This window comes from Lagenorhynchus albirostris, chromosome 16 (assembly GCF_949774975.1).
Source record: "Lagenorhynchus albirostris chromosome 16, mLagAlb1.1, whole genome shotgun sequence".
Taxonomy (NCBI): domain Eukaryota; kingdom Metazoa; phylum Chordata; class Mammalia; order Artiodactyla; family Delphinidae; genus Lagenorhynchus; species Lagenorhynchus albirostris.
The window spans coordinates 4,611,270-4,626,576 of NC_083110.1; the positions used below are offsets into that span (position 1 = coordinate 4,611,270).

General features: G+C 46.6%; 1 protein-coding gene across 5 annotated transcripts in view; it reads left to right on the forward strand.

Annotated features, from left to right (window-relative positions):
• The window catches only part of NTPCR (nucleoside-triphosphatase, cancer-related), a 39,007-nt gene that overhangs the window by 13,488 nt on the left and 10,212 nt on the right, over nucleotides 1–15,307 (forward strand). For 2 of the 5 annotated variants that reach the window (XM_060125858.1, XM_060125860.1), the window contains exon 4: nucleotides 12,851–13,060. The exons of 2 other annotated variants lie outside the window; for them this stretch is intronic. In XM_060125858.1, the coding sequence (XP_059981841.1) occupies nucleotides 12,851–13,060 (210 nt within the window). The remainder of the gene's footprint in view (nucleotides 1–12,850; nucleotides 13,061–15,307) is intronic. One more of the 5 variants, XM_060125862.1, reaches the window with a different exon arrangement.

Genomic DNA, 15,307 nt, shown 5'->3' on the forward strand with positions numbered 1-15,307 from the left:
TAGATTGTTTTTTTGTTTTGTTTATGGTTTCTTTTGCTGTGCAAAAGCTTGTAAGTTTGATTAGGTCCCATTTGTTTATTTTTGTGTTTATTTCTATTGCCTTGGGAGACTGACCTAAGAAAACATTGGTATGATTTATGTCATAGAATGTTTTGCCTGTGTTCTCCTCTAGGAGTTTTATGGTGTCTTGTTTTATATTTAAGTCTTTAAGCCATTTTGAGTCTATTTTTGTGCATGGTGTGAAGGTGCATTCTAGCTTCATTGATTTACATGCAGCTGTCCAGTTTTCCCAGCACCACTTGCTGAAGAGACTTTTTCCCATTTTATTGATATATTCTTGCCTCCTTTGTTGAAGATTAATTAACCATAAGTGTGTAGGGTTTTTGTTGTTTTTTTTTGGTGGTGGCTTATGGGATCTTAGTTCCCGGATCAGGGATTGAACCCCGGCCCCTGTCAGGGAAAGCGAGGAGTCCTAACCACTCGACTGCCAGGGAATTGGGTAAGTGTGTAGATTTATTTCTGGGCTCTATTCTATTCCATTGATCCGTATTCTGTTTTTGTGCCAACACTACGCTGTTTTGATGACTGTAGCTTTGTAGCATAGTCTGAGGTTTGGGAGGGTTATGCCTCCAGGCAGGTGAGAGCCTTTAAACAGACAGTGGGTTAGCTTCTAGTGCCCAGGGTATATGAAAACACAAACTCTTGACAATAAGTTAAGGAATATCTATTAAGTGCTTCCTATGTGTGAGAAATTTCACTATCGTTGAAAAATATTCTGAGTTTTTTTTTTTAGGTACTGTGAAAAACATAACAAAAATTATTCTTTGGGCCAGCAGGGCCATGCCTGTGAGTTGGGGAGTAAGAATGGGTCTGGGAGCCGAAAAGCAGCAGCCTGAGGCCAGGCAGAAGCCAGCCTGCTGTGGGGCTCTTGCTGCTCTTCCCCAGGCAGGAGTGGAGGCCAGCCCACCACCATGGGCACATGGGAAATCGACACAGAATAGATGGTAAACATTCTAGACTCAGTAAGGCTTTTAGAAAGCCCTTGTAGACTTTACTATTGTTGATTTTTCTTTTCATTCCATGGCTACGTCTTCCCTCATTTGACAACATTTACTGTTTTCTTGAGTATTAAAGTTCTACATACTTAAGGTAGAAAATATGTAAAAAGTATAAAATAAGAAAAGAAAATATGGATAACTCAGTCTTATCACTGAGTTAACCACTTTTAGCATATTTTGTTTCTGCCCTTTTTCTATACCTCGTTTCTTTATTATAGTCATCCAAAATTGGGGAAAATGCCAAATATAGTTTTATAGGTTTGGGCTTTTTCATTTAATACAATTGAGTGACATGGGAATGGTCTCACAACATGATAATCTTCAAAACTGTGATACTTTGGGAATTCCCTGGCGGTCCAGTGGTTAGGACTCCATGATTCCACTGCAGGAGGCATGGGTTCAATCCCCAGTCAGGGAACTAAGATCCCACAAGCGGTGTGGTGTGGCAAAAAAACAACAACAACAACTGTGATACTTTAATGATTGCATAATATATGGTGGTATGGATTTCCATCTCTGATTTAACTGTTACTCCCTCAGTGTCGGACATTGAATTTATTTATCACTGTTGCAGGTAACTTTGCAGGAAGCCCTCTTTGTGGATCATCCTTAATCCAGCCGTGACTGTCTCCCTGTGGGGGACCTACGGGTGGAATATGGGGTGGAGGGGTGTGAATTTCCAGGGTGTTGCTGTGTGTGTGTGACAGTTGTGTCACTTTGCACCCCCTGCCATGTGCATGTGTGTTTCTCTTGCTGCACTTCTGCCAACACTGAGCACTATACTGACTTTTGATACTAAAACACGTTGCTTTGCTTTGATTTATCTTTTTAAAGTACTAATGAGGTTAAAAGTTTTTCAATTGTTTTATTGGGTGTTTTTAAGAATCTAAGTTGTTTGTTCATTTCCGCATTTTTTTCTTTTAGCTTAAAGAGATCTTTTATAAGGTAAATAACTTTTTTTATTTTTATTGATTCTCTTTCTCAGTTTGTCGCTTTGGTGATTTCCTTTTTTTTTCTTTTTTAATATTGAGAAAGTCTGTTCCTATTCCAAGTTAATATAAAATTTTTTACCTGTATGTTTCTTCTTCTGTGTGCTTTTTTTTTTGACATTTTTTTAATCCATCTGGATTTATCTGGAATGTAATATTCAATGAGACTCTCAATTGATTTTCTTCCAAATACTTAGCTGGTTTTCCAAAACCGTCTGTTAATAACTCATTTCTCATTAGTTTATTATGCTGCATTTATTATATTAAAAAAATACCTGTGTGTGTATAATGTTTTAGGGTTGTCTGTTCTCTTTCGTTGATCTGTTTGATGCTTGCATCAGTACTCTGGTAATTACTTGTATTACTCTTCTTCAAAACAATGTCTTATCCGTTCTTGTTTGCTTGTTCTTCCAAATTGTGGCAATGTTGGTGATAATAGTAATGGTGGTGGTAAAGTTACTGAGTTCAAATTATGCTTCAGACACTAACTCATTTAATCCTCAGGACAACACTGTCACTGTTTTCCTGTTTTACAGATGAGGAAACTGAGGCATAGAATAGAAAGTAATTTGCCCAACGACAGACAGCTTATAAGCAGCAGTACTGGTATGAACTGTAATCTGTTACAAAAAGTCTTGTATGAAGTGACTGGAATTATACAAAAATGTAGTTATTATAATATAAAGAACATACTAATCTTCCAGACAGTCTTCATTCTCTACAGCCAAAACAGAATCTCTCTCTCTTTCCGTTTCTTTTTAAAAAATTTTTTGTAAGGTTATTCATGGATCTTTTGTATTTTCTGATGCTGCTATAATTAAGATTGCTTTTTCAGTTTTCTAATGATCAAGGCTGTTAGGATAACGCTGGCCTTTTGCATCATGGTCTTTTTGACAGCCACCTTGAACGCTTTATTAGAATTTGATGCAGTATAGGATTTAACATTTTGGTTGGTTCCCGGTGTATCTCCTACTCACACAAAACGGTAACAGCAGATTATAAGGTTGTGAAGAACAAGAGACGTCTACTCAAAGCCTTATTTTTTAGGCTGAGCAGTGTCATTTTTTATAAAGATCCATGGAAGGGATAATGAGCTAGAACCAGAATACCCACTGAAAACCCACACGCTTGGTTGCGTTTTTCTGTTTTGTTCAAAATATGGCTTTCAGTGCATATTCTTTCTGAGAGCAGGATCTGCTTTTGATTCTGAAAGAAGAGTCTGCTTCAGATCTTTGAAACTTCATTTGAAGGTGCGAGATCAACTGTCCAGGGAAAGGTTCTTTTTTTTAATACCTTGACCTGGAAAGGCCACTTAGTATTTCAGGCCACTGAGCTTTAGAAAGAATTTAGAAAAATCGAGTCAGGAGCCGTTCTTGAAAGGCCGACAAGAGCCCAAGCACTGCTTTAGAATCTCCCTCACTGTTAGCAAGCCTGGCGTTCGCTTCTTGGTCCCGCCCCACGTTCTGATTCTGTACCTCACGATCACACGTACGTATTACAAGATCAGCAAGGGGAATTAGAAGCTATCTGGTGCAGACATGAAAAGTAAAAATTTTTCAGTAAAAGCATTCCTGCAGTGAATCAAAATAGGAAGAAGAACTGCAAGCATCGTATAAGGTTGGCTCCTTAGTTCACCGTGCAGGCTTTGTCGTGGCCGCCCTTCCGGTGATCTCCCGGGTTCCACCGGGCAGGTGGGCTGCTCATCACTTCCCACTGCCGGCCGGGGTGCAGTTCTGTGCAGTTAGATGCCAAGCCGGCTGCTGCCCTGGGTTTCCTCTCCTTCGCGTGACTCTTCTGCACCCCCTCCCAAGAAGCACGGGGAAGTCACGTGCCCCGGAAGCGTGCCTGGAGAAGGATGTGTGCGACTGGCCTTTCTTTCTCCCTCTGACCACCCGCTCTGTCCTTCCTCCTGGCCCTTGTCCTGTGCACATCGGTCTGAAGCCCTGTGCGCCGCCAGAAGGAAGCTCTCATGCCAGGAGTTGGTGCTTTTCTTGAACCAGATACTGAGAAAGTATGCATGTGAGTGTTTTCTTTTTTTGTATTGAGTCTTAACTTTTAAAAACTTTATTTGGATATAATTTTACTCTTAGAGAACCTTGTAAAGATAAGGATAGTGCAAGACCCCCTGTGGACTTGGTATCCAGAGTCACCTATTTTTAACATTTGCCCTGTTTATTCCCTCTCTCTTCTTGTGTGTGTGTGTGTGTCTGTATGTTTGTATAAACATATAAATTGGGGGAGGACCATTTGAGAGTATGTTGTAATCATCACAGTACTTAAGTCCTAAATGTGCAGTATTTTTTCCAAAGCGTAAGGATATGCTGTTACATAATTGGCACAGTTGTCAACCTCAGTCAGTTTACTGAGAAAATCCTTTGATCTACCCTACCCCTCATATGCTGGTTTTATAAGTTGACTTAACAGTGTTGTTCGTAACATTTCTTTTCCTTCAGTCTAGAGCCAGGCATTACCTTTAGTTGTCGTGTCTTGATAGCCTCCTTTAATGTGGAACATTTCCACAGTCATTTTTTTTGTCCTTTGTGACAGTGACATTTTTGAAGAGTGCAGCTCTATTTTAATAGGATGTTCCTCTTTTGGGGCTTTCTGATGGTTCCTTGTGATTGGGTTCAGCTGGAATTCTGTAGTGTGTGGTGAGGCATCCTTCCTGGCCTCTCATCTGGAGGCATGTGATGGTTGGTGATGGTAATTTGATTACCCGATCAAGGAATTGACCAGTTTCTTCCCTGTACGTTTATTCTTTTTTTCCTTTGAACTAGTAGCTGTGAGTAGGGAGCTGTTTATGACCAAGCACATCCTCCTCAGCACAATTTCTCCCAGTTAATTTTTCTAATTTATTTATTTGCGGTACGCGGGCCTCTCACCTCTGTGGCCTCTCCCGTCACGGAGCACAGGCTCCAGACGCGCAGGCTCAGCGGCCGTGGCTCACGGGCCCAGCCGCTCTGCAGCATGTGGGATCTTCCCGGACCAGGGCACGAACCTGTGTCCCCTGCATCGGCAGGCGGACCCTCAACCACTGCGCCACCAGGGAAGCCCTTTTCTAATACTTTATAAACTTTATTAGGTTATCTTAAGATAATAACTTTCTCTTGAGTCTTCAACTGGAAAGCAAATTTAGCTACCCCATTTTGAAATACTTTCTATAGCAAGGTGAAACAAACATAAAATCACTGTACATTCAAAAACTGAACAAGACAAATCCATAAAGATTGATTTTTCCCTGATCTAAGCTGTACTCCTCTCCTCTCTTTGTATCCATTTACCTCATTAGTTAGAAAAAAAAAGTCGTCACCATTTCACTGTAGCAAAAATTATCAACTTTTATCTCCTTCAGAGAATTTCTAATAGAAGGTTATCAGGCATCAAAAATACCAAACTTTTATCAAAAGCTTAAGTAGTGATTAAAATTTTTACTAAGCAATTGAAATTTTAAAAAAACAGTTATTGTAAACACCGTCAGCTGATAAGGAGGATTTAGAAGGTAGTACAGGCATACCTCGTTGTCTTGTGCTTTGCAGATACTGCCTTTTTTTACAAACTGAAGGTTTGCGGCCTCCAAGCATTCAAGTGAAAGGAAGAGTTGCACGTCTTTTCACCTTTCAAAAGCTGGAAATGATTAAGCTCAGCGAGGAAGGTGCGTTGAAAGCCGAGACAGGCAGAAAGCTAGGCCTCCTGTGCCAGTCAGCCAAGCTGTGAGTGCAAAGGAGAAGCTCTTGAAGGAAATTCAAAGTGAACACACAGATGATAAGAAAGCAAAGCACCCTTACTGCTGATAGGAAGCAAGTTTTAGTGTTTGGAGAGAGGATCAAAACAGCGACAACATTCCATTAAGCCAGAGCGTAATCCAGAGCAAAGCCCTAACTCTCTTCAGTTCTTTGAGGGTTGAGAGAGGTGAGGAAACCGCAGAAGAAGAGCTTGAAGCCAGCAGAGGTTGGTTCATGAGGTTTGAGGAAAGAAGCTGTCTCCATAACATGAAAGTACAGGGTAAAGCCCCAGGTGCTGATGCCCAAGCTGCAGCAAGTTCTCCAGAAGGTCTAGCTGAGATATTCATGAAGGTGGCTACACCAAACAACAGATTTTCAATGTAGAAGAAACAGCCTTCTGTTGGAAGAAGATGCCACATAGGACCTTCATAGCTGGAGAGGAGAAGTCAATGCCTGGCTTCAAAGCTTCAAAGGACAGGCTGACTCTCTTGGTAGGGGCCAGTGCAGCTGGTGACTTGAAGTTGAAGCCAGTGTTTATTTACCATTCTGGAAATCCTAGAGCCCTTAAGAATTATGCGAAATCTACTCTTCCTGTGCTCTGTACGTGGAATAACAAAGCCTGGTGACAGCACATCTGTTGACAACATAGTTTGCTGAATATATGAAGCCCACTGCTGAGACCTACTGCTCAGAAAAAAAGATTCCTTTCAAAATTGACAATGCACCTGGTCACCCAAGAGCTCTGATGGAGAAGCTGGAGATTCATGTTTTCTTCATGCCTGCTCAGAAAACATCCGTTCTACAGCCCATGGATCAAAGAGTAACTTCAACTTTTAGGTCTTATTATTTAAGGAATATATTTTGTAAGGCTACAGCTGCCAGAGATAGTGATTCTTCTGATGGATCTGGGCAAAGTCAATTGAAAACCTTCTGGAAAGGATTCACTGTTCTAGATGTCATTAAGAATGTTCATGATTCATGGGAAGAGGTCAGAATATCAACATTAACAGGAATTTGAAAGAAGTTGCTTCCAATCCTCATGGGTGACTTTGAGGGGTTCAAGACCTCAGTGGATGATCCAGTGATTCCACTTTTGGAGGTTCGTCCTAATGAGAGAGTCAAATGTGTGTATAAGGATATTCTGTGCAGCGTTTTAATAAAAGCCATAATATTGAAAAAAAAAGACCTCAGTGGAGGAAGTAACCACAGATGTGGTGGAAACAGCAAGAGAACTAGAAGTGGAGCCTGAAGATGGGACTGAACTGCTGCCATCTCAGGATGCACTTTAATGGATGAGGAGTTGCTTCTTATGGACGAGCAAGAAAAGAGGTTTCTTGAGATGGAAGCTACTCCTGGTGAAGATGCTGTGAGATTGTTGACATGACAACAGAGATTTAGGGTATTCCATAAACTTAGTCGATAAAGCAGTAGCAGGGTTTGAGAGGATTGACTCCAATTTTGAAAGAAGGTCTATGCTGTCAAACAGCATTGCCTGCTGCCGAGAAATCATTCATGAAAGCAGGAGCCAATCAATGCGACAGACCTCATTGTTGTCTTATTTTAAGACATTGTCATGGCCACCCCACCCTTCAGCAACCACCATCCGGATCAGTCAGCAGCCGTCAGCACTGAGGCAAGACCGTCCACCGGCAAAAAGATTACTCCTTGCTAAAAGCTCAGATGATGGTTAGCGGTTTTTAGTAATAAAGTATTTTTTAATTAAGGTACGTACATCGTTCTTTTAGACATAATGCAATTGCACACTTTTTAGATGTGCCAAGAAACTAAAAAATTCATGCGACTCACCTTAGTGTGATACTGGCTTTATTCCGGGTGCCTGGAAGCGCGCTCCGCATCTCGCCGAGGTAAGCCTGTGCACATTGGGATACCCGCTCCTGTCTTCTCTACTGTGTGCAAAGAGGTGAGCTCCTGGCAGAGGGTAGAGGCCCCTTCACCTGCAGGGCCATTCTCTGTACGTGATGAAATGAGGTTGGTGATATGATTGCTCTGGGACCCCAAATAGGTAGGGTTTTTTGAGTAATATAATTAATCCAAAAAAATAGCGTTTTTGTGGCTATACCTCTGTAGGGCCCTAGAAACTAAGGCACTCTTCCTTCTCTCATTGGCGAGAAAAGTGGTTTCTTCATGGTGAGATGACTTTCTGAGACTCAGTTCTTTCCTTATTTCATGTGGAAACTGTGCAGATGGAATTGCCTACGGTGGGTGGCAGAGGCCATGGAGTTGGGTGATACTGGGTCAGCCTCCCCAGCCCTGTCCCTTGGGAGCTCGGTGACTGGATGAGTCACTTACCCCCTGGCTTCCCTTCCTCCGTTGTAGAGCAGAGATGTCGATGTCTGCTACGTGAAGTTATTAGGACTGAAGGCGATCATGCTTGTGAAGTGTGCTAGTCCCGGCTGCCAGGAGGTGCAGAGCATAGGGATGGTTATGGTCACTTTTCTTGAGAAGTTGAGGGAGGTGATGGGCGCAGGACCTTGGGAGGACGTCACATCAACAGTCCGATTTGTGTTCGCTGGGAACCGGGGCCCGTCATGGGACCCATGAGCCCAAACATCTAGTCTGGTCCCACGGCGCTGGGATCACGAGGGGGACTGGGTTCTTAATCCCCCTGGGCTGACAGCCCCAGGGTCCTTCTCGTAGCTTGGAAGATGCCAAGGCGCCCTGCGGCCAGGTGCTGGTGTGGAGCGGGGGAGGCCCGTGGGGACACCAGGAAGAGCCTCAGGACCAGCCTCCGGCATGGTGGGAGCAGCTCTGCCCCGCGTGTGCTCAGTGCTGCGGGGCGCACAGGGCCGCCTGAACGCCTCGTCCTGGCCGCCAGCCTGGCATCTTACTCCCCGGGGACACGCAGTCGACATGCCGCCAGACTGCTGAGGGATCCTAAAACTTTAAAGCTTGGAATAAACACACATAAAAGTCTAGCTGGAGCCCTGCCTTACAGCTAATAACTTAAGAGGTCGAGGAACTTGCTCGGCCTTGGCCGCTGTTGGCACCATTTGCCTTTCCAGCTTCCCCAGAACTTGTGCTATTCAGGGGGCAGGGCTCCAGTGCTGTTGCCTACCTTCTGGCCGACGGCCACCTGGTTCCCTCCCGTCACTTCTGAGACTTGCTGTCCCAGACAGGCGAGCTCAGAAGCCAGTCTGTGTCTGATGTTTAAAAAAAAACAAATGGCAACCTTAATACCACTGGAAATATGTATTATTTAAATAATTCAGAATAAGGCAAAGGCAACTTTAATTAGCTTTTTCTTCGTTCAGTATTTTGGTTGAAGGAAATTGCTTATTTTATGTTTACACTTTCTTTGTATCCTTAAAAGTCCACATAAGGATTAAACAAAGGACCAAAAGAATCACACTGTTTTTCAGCTCTCCAGCGAAGCTGATACGGAGGTATTTCATTGTCGCTCTAAATTGATTTACTCTTTCTGGAAAGCAAGCTAGCTGGGTGTAACCAAAGCTATAACATTATTCATAACTTCTCTCACTCCTGGCTGATCAACTTTAGGACTCTATCCCAAGAAAATATCTTCTCCCTCAGAACCAACATAGGGACTGAAATATGCTTTGCACAGAGAAGGTTTTCCCACTCTTTATGACAGTGAAAATGTATAACGAGCTCAAATGCAAGCACAGGAGCAGAGCGTGGGGATTGGCACAGAGGACCGCAGTGATGCCGCCTGAGTTGTCTTCTGCGGGGAGGGGATGCCCGGAGAACGGCTGCTCCCATAGGGTGTGCTCAGTGCTTTTAACCACGTGGCCCAGAGCCACCCAGAGTCCTGCTCGGGCTCCTTACTCCGTACCCACGGCTGGAACCCACGGCCGGAAACGGGGAAGCCGGAGCCAGGCTACTGATGGTTTTCAAACCTGGGCCCTAGTGCTGTACCCCTGTGTCTTCATCAACTCAGAAGAGCATTTAGAATAATGGAAAATAGGGTGAATGGTCACTGGGTTTTTCTTCTGTTTCCTTTTAAAATTGAAACAATTTCTTTCCATGTAGAAAGGAAACAATTCTGAACATAATTGTAGTTCTTTTATTAAGCTCATTCATATATGTTCATGTGTTATTCAGAAAAACAGGCTGACTGTTTACAGGTGTCTGAGTGGCTTAGCCTCTGACATCTGTCTCAACTGAGCGTGAATAACTCAATTTTTCATTAAAAATCCCAGCCTTTTTGAGATTCCTACAGTTTCTGGATAAAGAAAGTCCCTAATTCTGGACAGAATGGGGATTTTATATAAGCTAAGGTATTAAAATGAGCATTTCCAGTTGGTAGAAAATAATGTCTACGTGTGTGTCCGGAAGTTTAAATGATGTAGGTGAGCTCTCATTGGTGCACGTCGCAGAGAAAGGCAGGCAGGGTGGCTGTGGAGCCGTGTGCTTTATCGTGGACCTGCTCACGTGTATCTGACCGCCCGCGTACGTGCACCCACTAAACACAGAGCCATGGGTGCTCACGCATGCTTTGATGTTGTTTCTCTCGGAACTAACCGCTTTCAAAACTGTCGTTCTGATGTGCTGGAGTGGAGTTCTGTTTGCTGTTTAGATTGTAGCCTCCGGAAAGACAGCGTCCACAGGTATTCATAGTCTCTGGGGGCAGCAAAATGCCCCAGACACTCCTTACTCAGAGGCAGGTCAGTTGGGATGGCTCGCTGTTGTGGGAGTGTCTGTTTTTATGCTGACACACGGGTGGCCGATAGCTGTTTTCTTTCTCCCCAGTTTGACTGCGTTGGGTCTTCGTTGCTGCGCGTGGGCTTTCTCTAGTTGCAGCGAGCGGGGGCTGCTCTTTGTCGCGGTGCACGGGCTTCTCATCGCAGTGGCTTCTCTTGTTGTGGAGCACGGGCTCTAGGCGAGCAGGCTCAGTAGTTGTGGCGCACGGTCTCTGTAGTGGTGGCTCACGGGCTCTACAGCGCAGGCTCGGTAGTTGTGGTGCACGGGTTTAGTTGCTCCGCGGCATGTGGGATCTTCCCGGACCAGGGATCAAACCCGTGTCCCCTGCAGTGGCAGGCGGATTCTTAACCACTGCGCCACCAGGGAAGCCCTGGCATTCATTTTTTGAAGAAAATGTTGAAATAGGAACTGACCCCTCACTCTCCCTCGCTTAGCTGCCCTGCCAGTGCAGGGCCACATCAGCTGCCTCAGCCCAGCTTTGCGCTGTTCAACTCCATGGGAAGGAAAAAGATGAATACAGCGTCATCTCTGCCTCTAGCGGGGAGACGGGGCAGCTATGTGTATACAAACGCACGCAGGTCCACTCAGAGGTGAACGGGAAGTGACGAGCAACACAGAAGCCTGGGTGCTTGTTTAGACCTCTCTCGCACGACGACAGTGGGCCCCTTCCTGGTCTTTCTGCCAATAAAAGGAGTGGAAAAATATGTTATATGTATTTGATAATAAGCAGGAGAATTAAGAGTACCACTTACAGAAAAGTTTGAAAACCACTGCTCTAAGGCTTCCCTCCAATCCCATGCTGTCTGTTCCAAAAGAAGTCCCCCCTGTCTTCCTGAATCCACACAGTGAGCAGCCTTTCAAGCACAATGTGTGATCCTGACTTTGAGTCTCAGCCTTTGGACAGCATCCCACCCCTCTGTGCACCATACGAGGCTCCAGGATCTGCCCTCAGCCCCATCTGTCACTGGTCACCATTTGCACGCCACCCATGGCCACACTGTGTAAGAGCTTTGGTATTTAGAACTGGAGCAAAATCTAGCTTAACTTAGCCATTCATTCTGAGAATGTATTGATGTTAGTATTTAAGGAATCTGAGAACTTACAGTGAAAAGTACTTTGTAAATCAGCTTTACATACCGTTTTCAAAATAATCATTTATATAAAGATATAGAAATGTATTTGTCACTCAGCATTCACTGAAGTGCTTATTGTATGTTCTATTGTGTCCCTGCTGTGGAAAAACTACTGAAAGTCCTATCAGCTTTCTCTGGGAAGGCTTTCTAGAGAGGACATGTGTATTAGTTCCCTGTTGCTGTGTAACAAATTACCCCAAGATCTAGCAGTTTAAAACAACGAACACTTATAATCTCACAGTTTCCCTGGATCAGGAATCCAGGAACGGCTTTGCTGAATGGTTCAGGCTCAGGGTCTCTCATGAAGCTACAGTGCCCTGAGGCTTCCAAGTTCACGGTCATGGTTGCTGGGAGGCCTGAGATCCTCCCTGGCTGTTGACATGAGGCCTCAGTTCCTTATCACCTGGACCTCACCGTCAGCTGCCTGCGTGTCCTCGCAACATGGCAGGCATCTTCCCTGTGAGCAGGTGATCCAGGATGGGTGGATGGATGGATGGATGAATGGATAGAGATTGAGACCAAGACAGAAACAGCAGTCTCTTTTGCGTGCTGTCAGTCTCTGGTGATCACACAGACCCACCTTGGTACTGTGGGGAGGGGTCTGCACAGGGTGCACATCCCAGGAGCTGGGAATAATGAGGACTCTTGGAGGCTGGCTGCCCCACCTCTTCCTAGAGGGTTCTTCAAGGACATAGTGGAAGTGCATCGGTATAAAGACACTAGCAGGGGAAGCTGAGATTAAAGGGCACACAACGTGCTCACTTTTTTTTTAACCAGGACTCCTTCTCTTTTCATTTTCATTCCTTTCCACCGACCCTCGTAGCGCAGATTGGGAAATACACAGGCATCTGGGGGCAGCAGTCACCTCCTCCCGGCAGACAGGCCATCATACAACTCAAAATCGAAACAATTGACAGGGCTCCCAGGCCTGCTGCCTCAGTTCTTTTAAGCCTGCTTATTGCCTGGGTGTCTATAAATATAAAGCTTGGTCGTTATCAGGACCATTCCAGAAGAGCGGAAATTGCCAGGGAAACTGGGTGCTCAGGGAACGGAGTTTTCTGGGTGCTGTGGTCTCCAGGGGAGCTCCCCTGGATTCTCCCGCCAGTTGGTTGCTCTGGGTGGACGGAGAGACGGCCTCCTGCTTCCCGAAGTGGGGCTGCCTTCCCTGCTCTGACGGTCAGTTGGTGAGTGGCGGGGGAGGGGGACCCCTGGGCCCGTTGCCTCATGTGACCTGGTGTCCCAGTTAGTGTCTCTGTCATCCTCAGGCAGGTCCCAGAGGTGGCCCGGGGCAGAGCGTGTGTGTCATCGACGAGGTGGGGAAGATGGAGCTCTTCAGTCAGCCGTTCATCCAGGCCGTTCGCCAGGTGCTGTCCACCCTGGGGACTGTCGTCCTTGGCACCATCCCAGTACCCAAAGGAAAACCGCTGGCCCTCGTGGAAGAGATAAGAACCCGAAACGACATTAAGGTGTTCAGTGTGAGTACCCCCGGGCCTCTCTACCCGCAGGCGTGGAGCAGGTGCCCTGAAACAGCACATGGCTCTAGATATACCTTTGGCTTTGAGTTAGTGGTATTTTTTTCCTCTCGCGGCAGAATAGAGGTGAGTTATAGAAGCGAAGTTACACCTCTGCTGGATGCCAAAGCAGACGTGCCTGTGGGGAGCCGCCCGAGGCGTCCGCCCCTCCTGCGGTGCCCTCCTCACCGGGCGCCGGGGCCTTGCCAGCATCAGCGGCGGGCAGCGGTGCTCTGGGCCTGAGCGCATCTCCCCCAGGGCGATGAGGGTGCAGAGGCAAGTGAGTGCCGTCTCCTTTTAAAGGTCTCCCTCTGAAACTGGCTGCCTCCTGCTGTGGGGAGAAGCTGCGGCTACAGTTTGAAGCACAGTCTCCGATGCTGTAGAGTAGCACCGTCCAGAGAAGTGTCCACGAGGGTGGAAGTGTGCTGTCTGCAGCGTGCAGTGCCGTGGCCATTAGCCACACGGGACGATTTACATTTAAACTAAACGGAATTAAATTAGAGAAATCTTTTCCTCAGTCACACTGGCCACGTGTCAGGTACCCAGCTGGTAAGACACCCTGCCCAGAACAGGTGAATCAGGCTCTGGGCGCGGCCCAGGAACTTGTCTTCGCCAGCCCTCGGGGGCTCTGGGGCCCCTGCAGTGGGAGAAGCCCTGGGGTGGAGCATGTGTGGAGGACGCGTACGTCAGGGGCAGCGTCTGGGCCGGTTGTCAGGGGCTCTGGTGGCACTGCCGGCGCTTTGCCCGCAGACTTGCCCGTCTCTCCCGCGTCTCTCTGTGCCCCTCTTTGTCAGGCACTGTGCTCCCTGTGCCGCCTCGGTTGGTTTGCATCAGTGCGGCCACGTCGCTCTGCTGTCCCTCTCCGCCAGCCCTCTGCCGGCGCCAGGTGAAACAGTGGGGCTGGCAGGGCCACTTCTGTGGGAGGGCCGGGCGTGTGCTCTAGCTGCAGAGAGCCACTGAGCGCCTCACACCGCTGGTTACTTGTCCCCAGGGCCGGCTGGCCCCAGGGGGACATCCCCACGTTGTCACCCAAGTGTCCAGGGTACCTTTGGGGCAGCAGACAGCCGCCAGGATGATTAGCCCAGCCAGACTTGGAGGAATCTGTTTGCGCGCTGCTGCGTTCGTTTATCCTCTCACTTGGTAGATACGGATTGAGCATCTCCTGTGCGCTGGGCCTCACACTACGTCTTGGTGGTGAACCAGACAGACCGTGTCTTTGTCCTCATGGAGCCGACATTCTCATGGAGGGGCTCGATGAGAGAAACGCAAGCAAGCATGTAGGCAATGGCAGATGTGGATAAATGCAACACCAGGGCACGGTGGTCCCTGGGGACCGGCGGTGGGGGAGGAGGTGGCGAACCGGGGAGGCCTGAGAGCCAGGCAGGGTCACTTCCTCGGTGGACATGGGCCTTGTCTGCGGAGTTGTATGTCACCTCCTCTATCCGTTATTTCACGTGGCTTCCGTATTAGAGTCTTTGGTTGTGATTGTCGAGTTTCTGTGGAAATAGAGACAATGGATAATGAGAGATCATGAAAGACAATTAGTCTTCAGGTCAGACAGCTTCCAGGCTGGAGGGCTGGGGAAGCGCTGATGCTAAAGTCCAAGGCCTGGCTGTCTCTGCAGACTAATAACCCAGCAGTGGGACTGCGGTTGACTCTCACGTCCAGAAACCAGTGCTGTATATTAAGACAACACCACATTTTCTCCTCTCTAAGCTAGGAGGTTATTCTCTAGGCAAGGTAATCCTGGCTCCTAATGATGTAAAGTGATTAGCTTCTGGTTAATTCTGTAAGCGACCCCGTTATTCTTGTCTTTCTTGTGTTCCTCTGGGGCTCGTGTGATCTTTTGGTGCGTATTTTATAAATGAAGAATCTTATTTTTCTTATCTGCAAATTTAGGGGCTGGATTAGATACTTCTTTGGTCCTTTCCCTTTCTAATATGCAGCAAAGTCACCTGAATTCATTTTTGAGAGCATCCTTTGCATCCGACGCTTAGTCCATGGTACAAGCACACGTGAGGTGTATTCCCTTCCCTCAAGAAAAACAGACCAAGGGACAGTCCAAATCTGGAGGTGGGAAGAGAGATTTGTGTGAACAGGAGTAGGGAGAGTTGTCCGGAAGGAAGTGGTTCTTGGCTGGGTTTTTGAAGGGGGAAGTGGGGAAACGAAGGAACATTCCAGATCAGGATTATGTTATGTAAAATGCGGAGG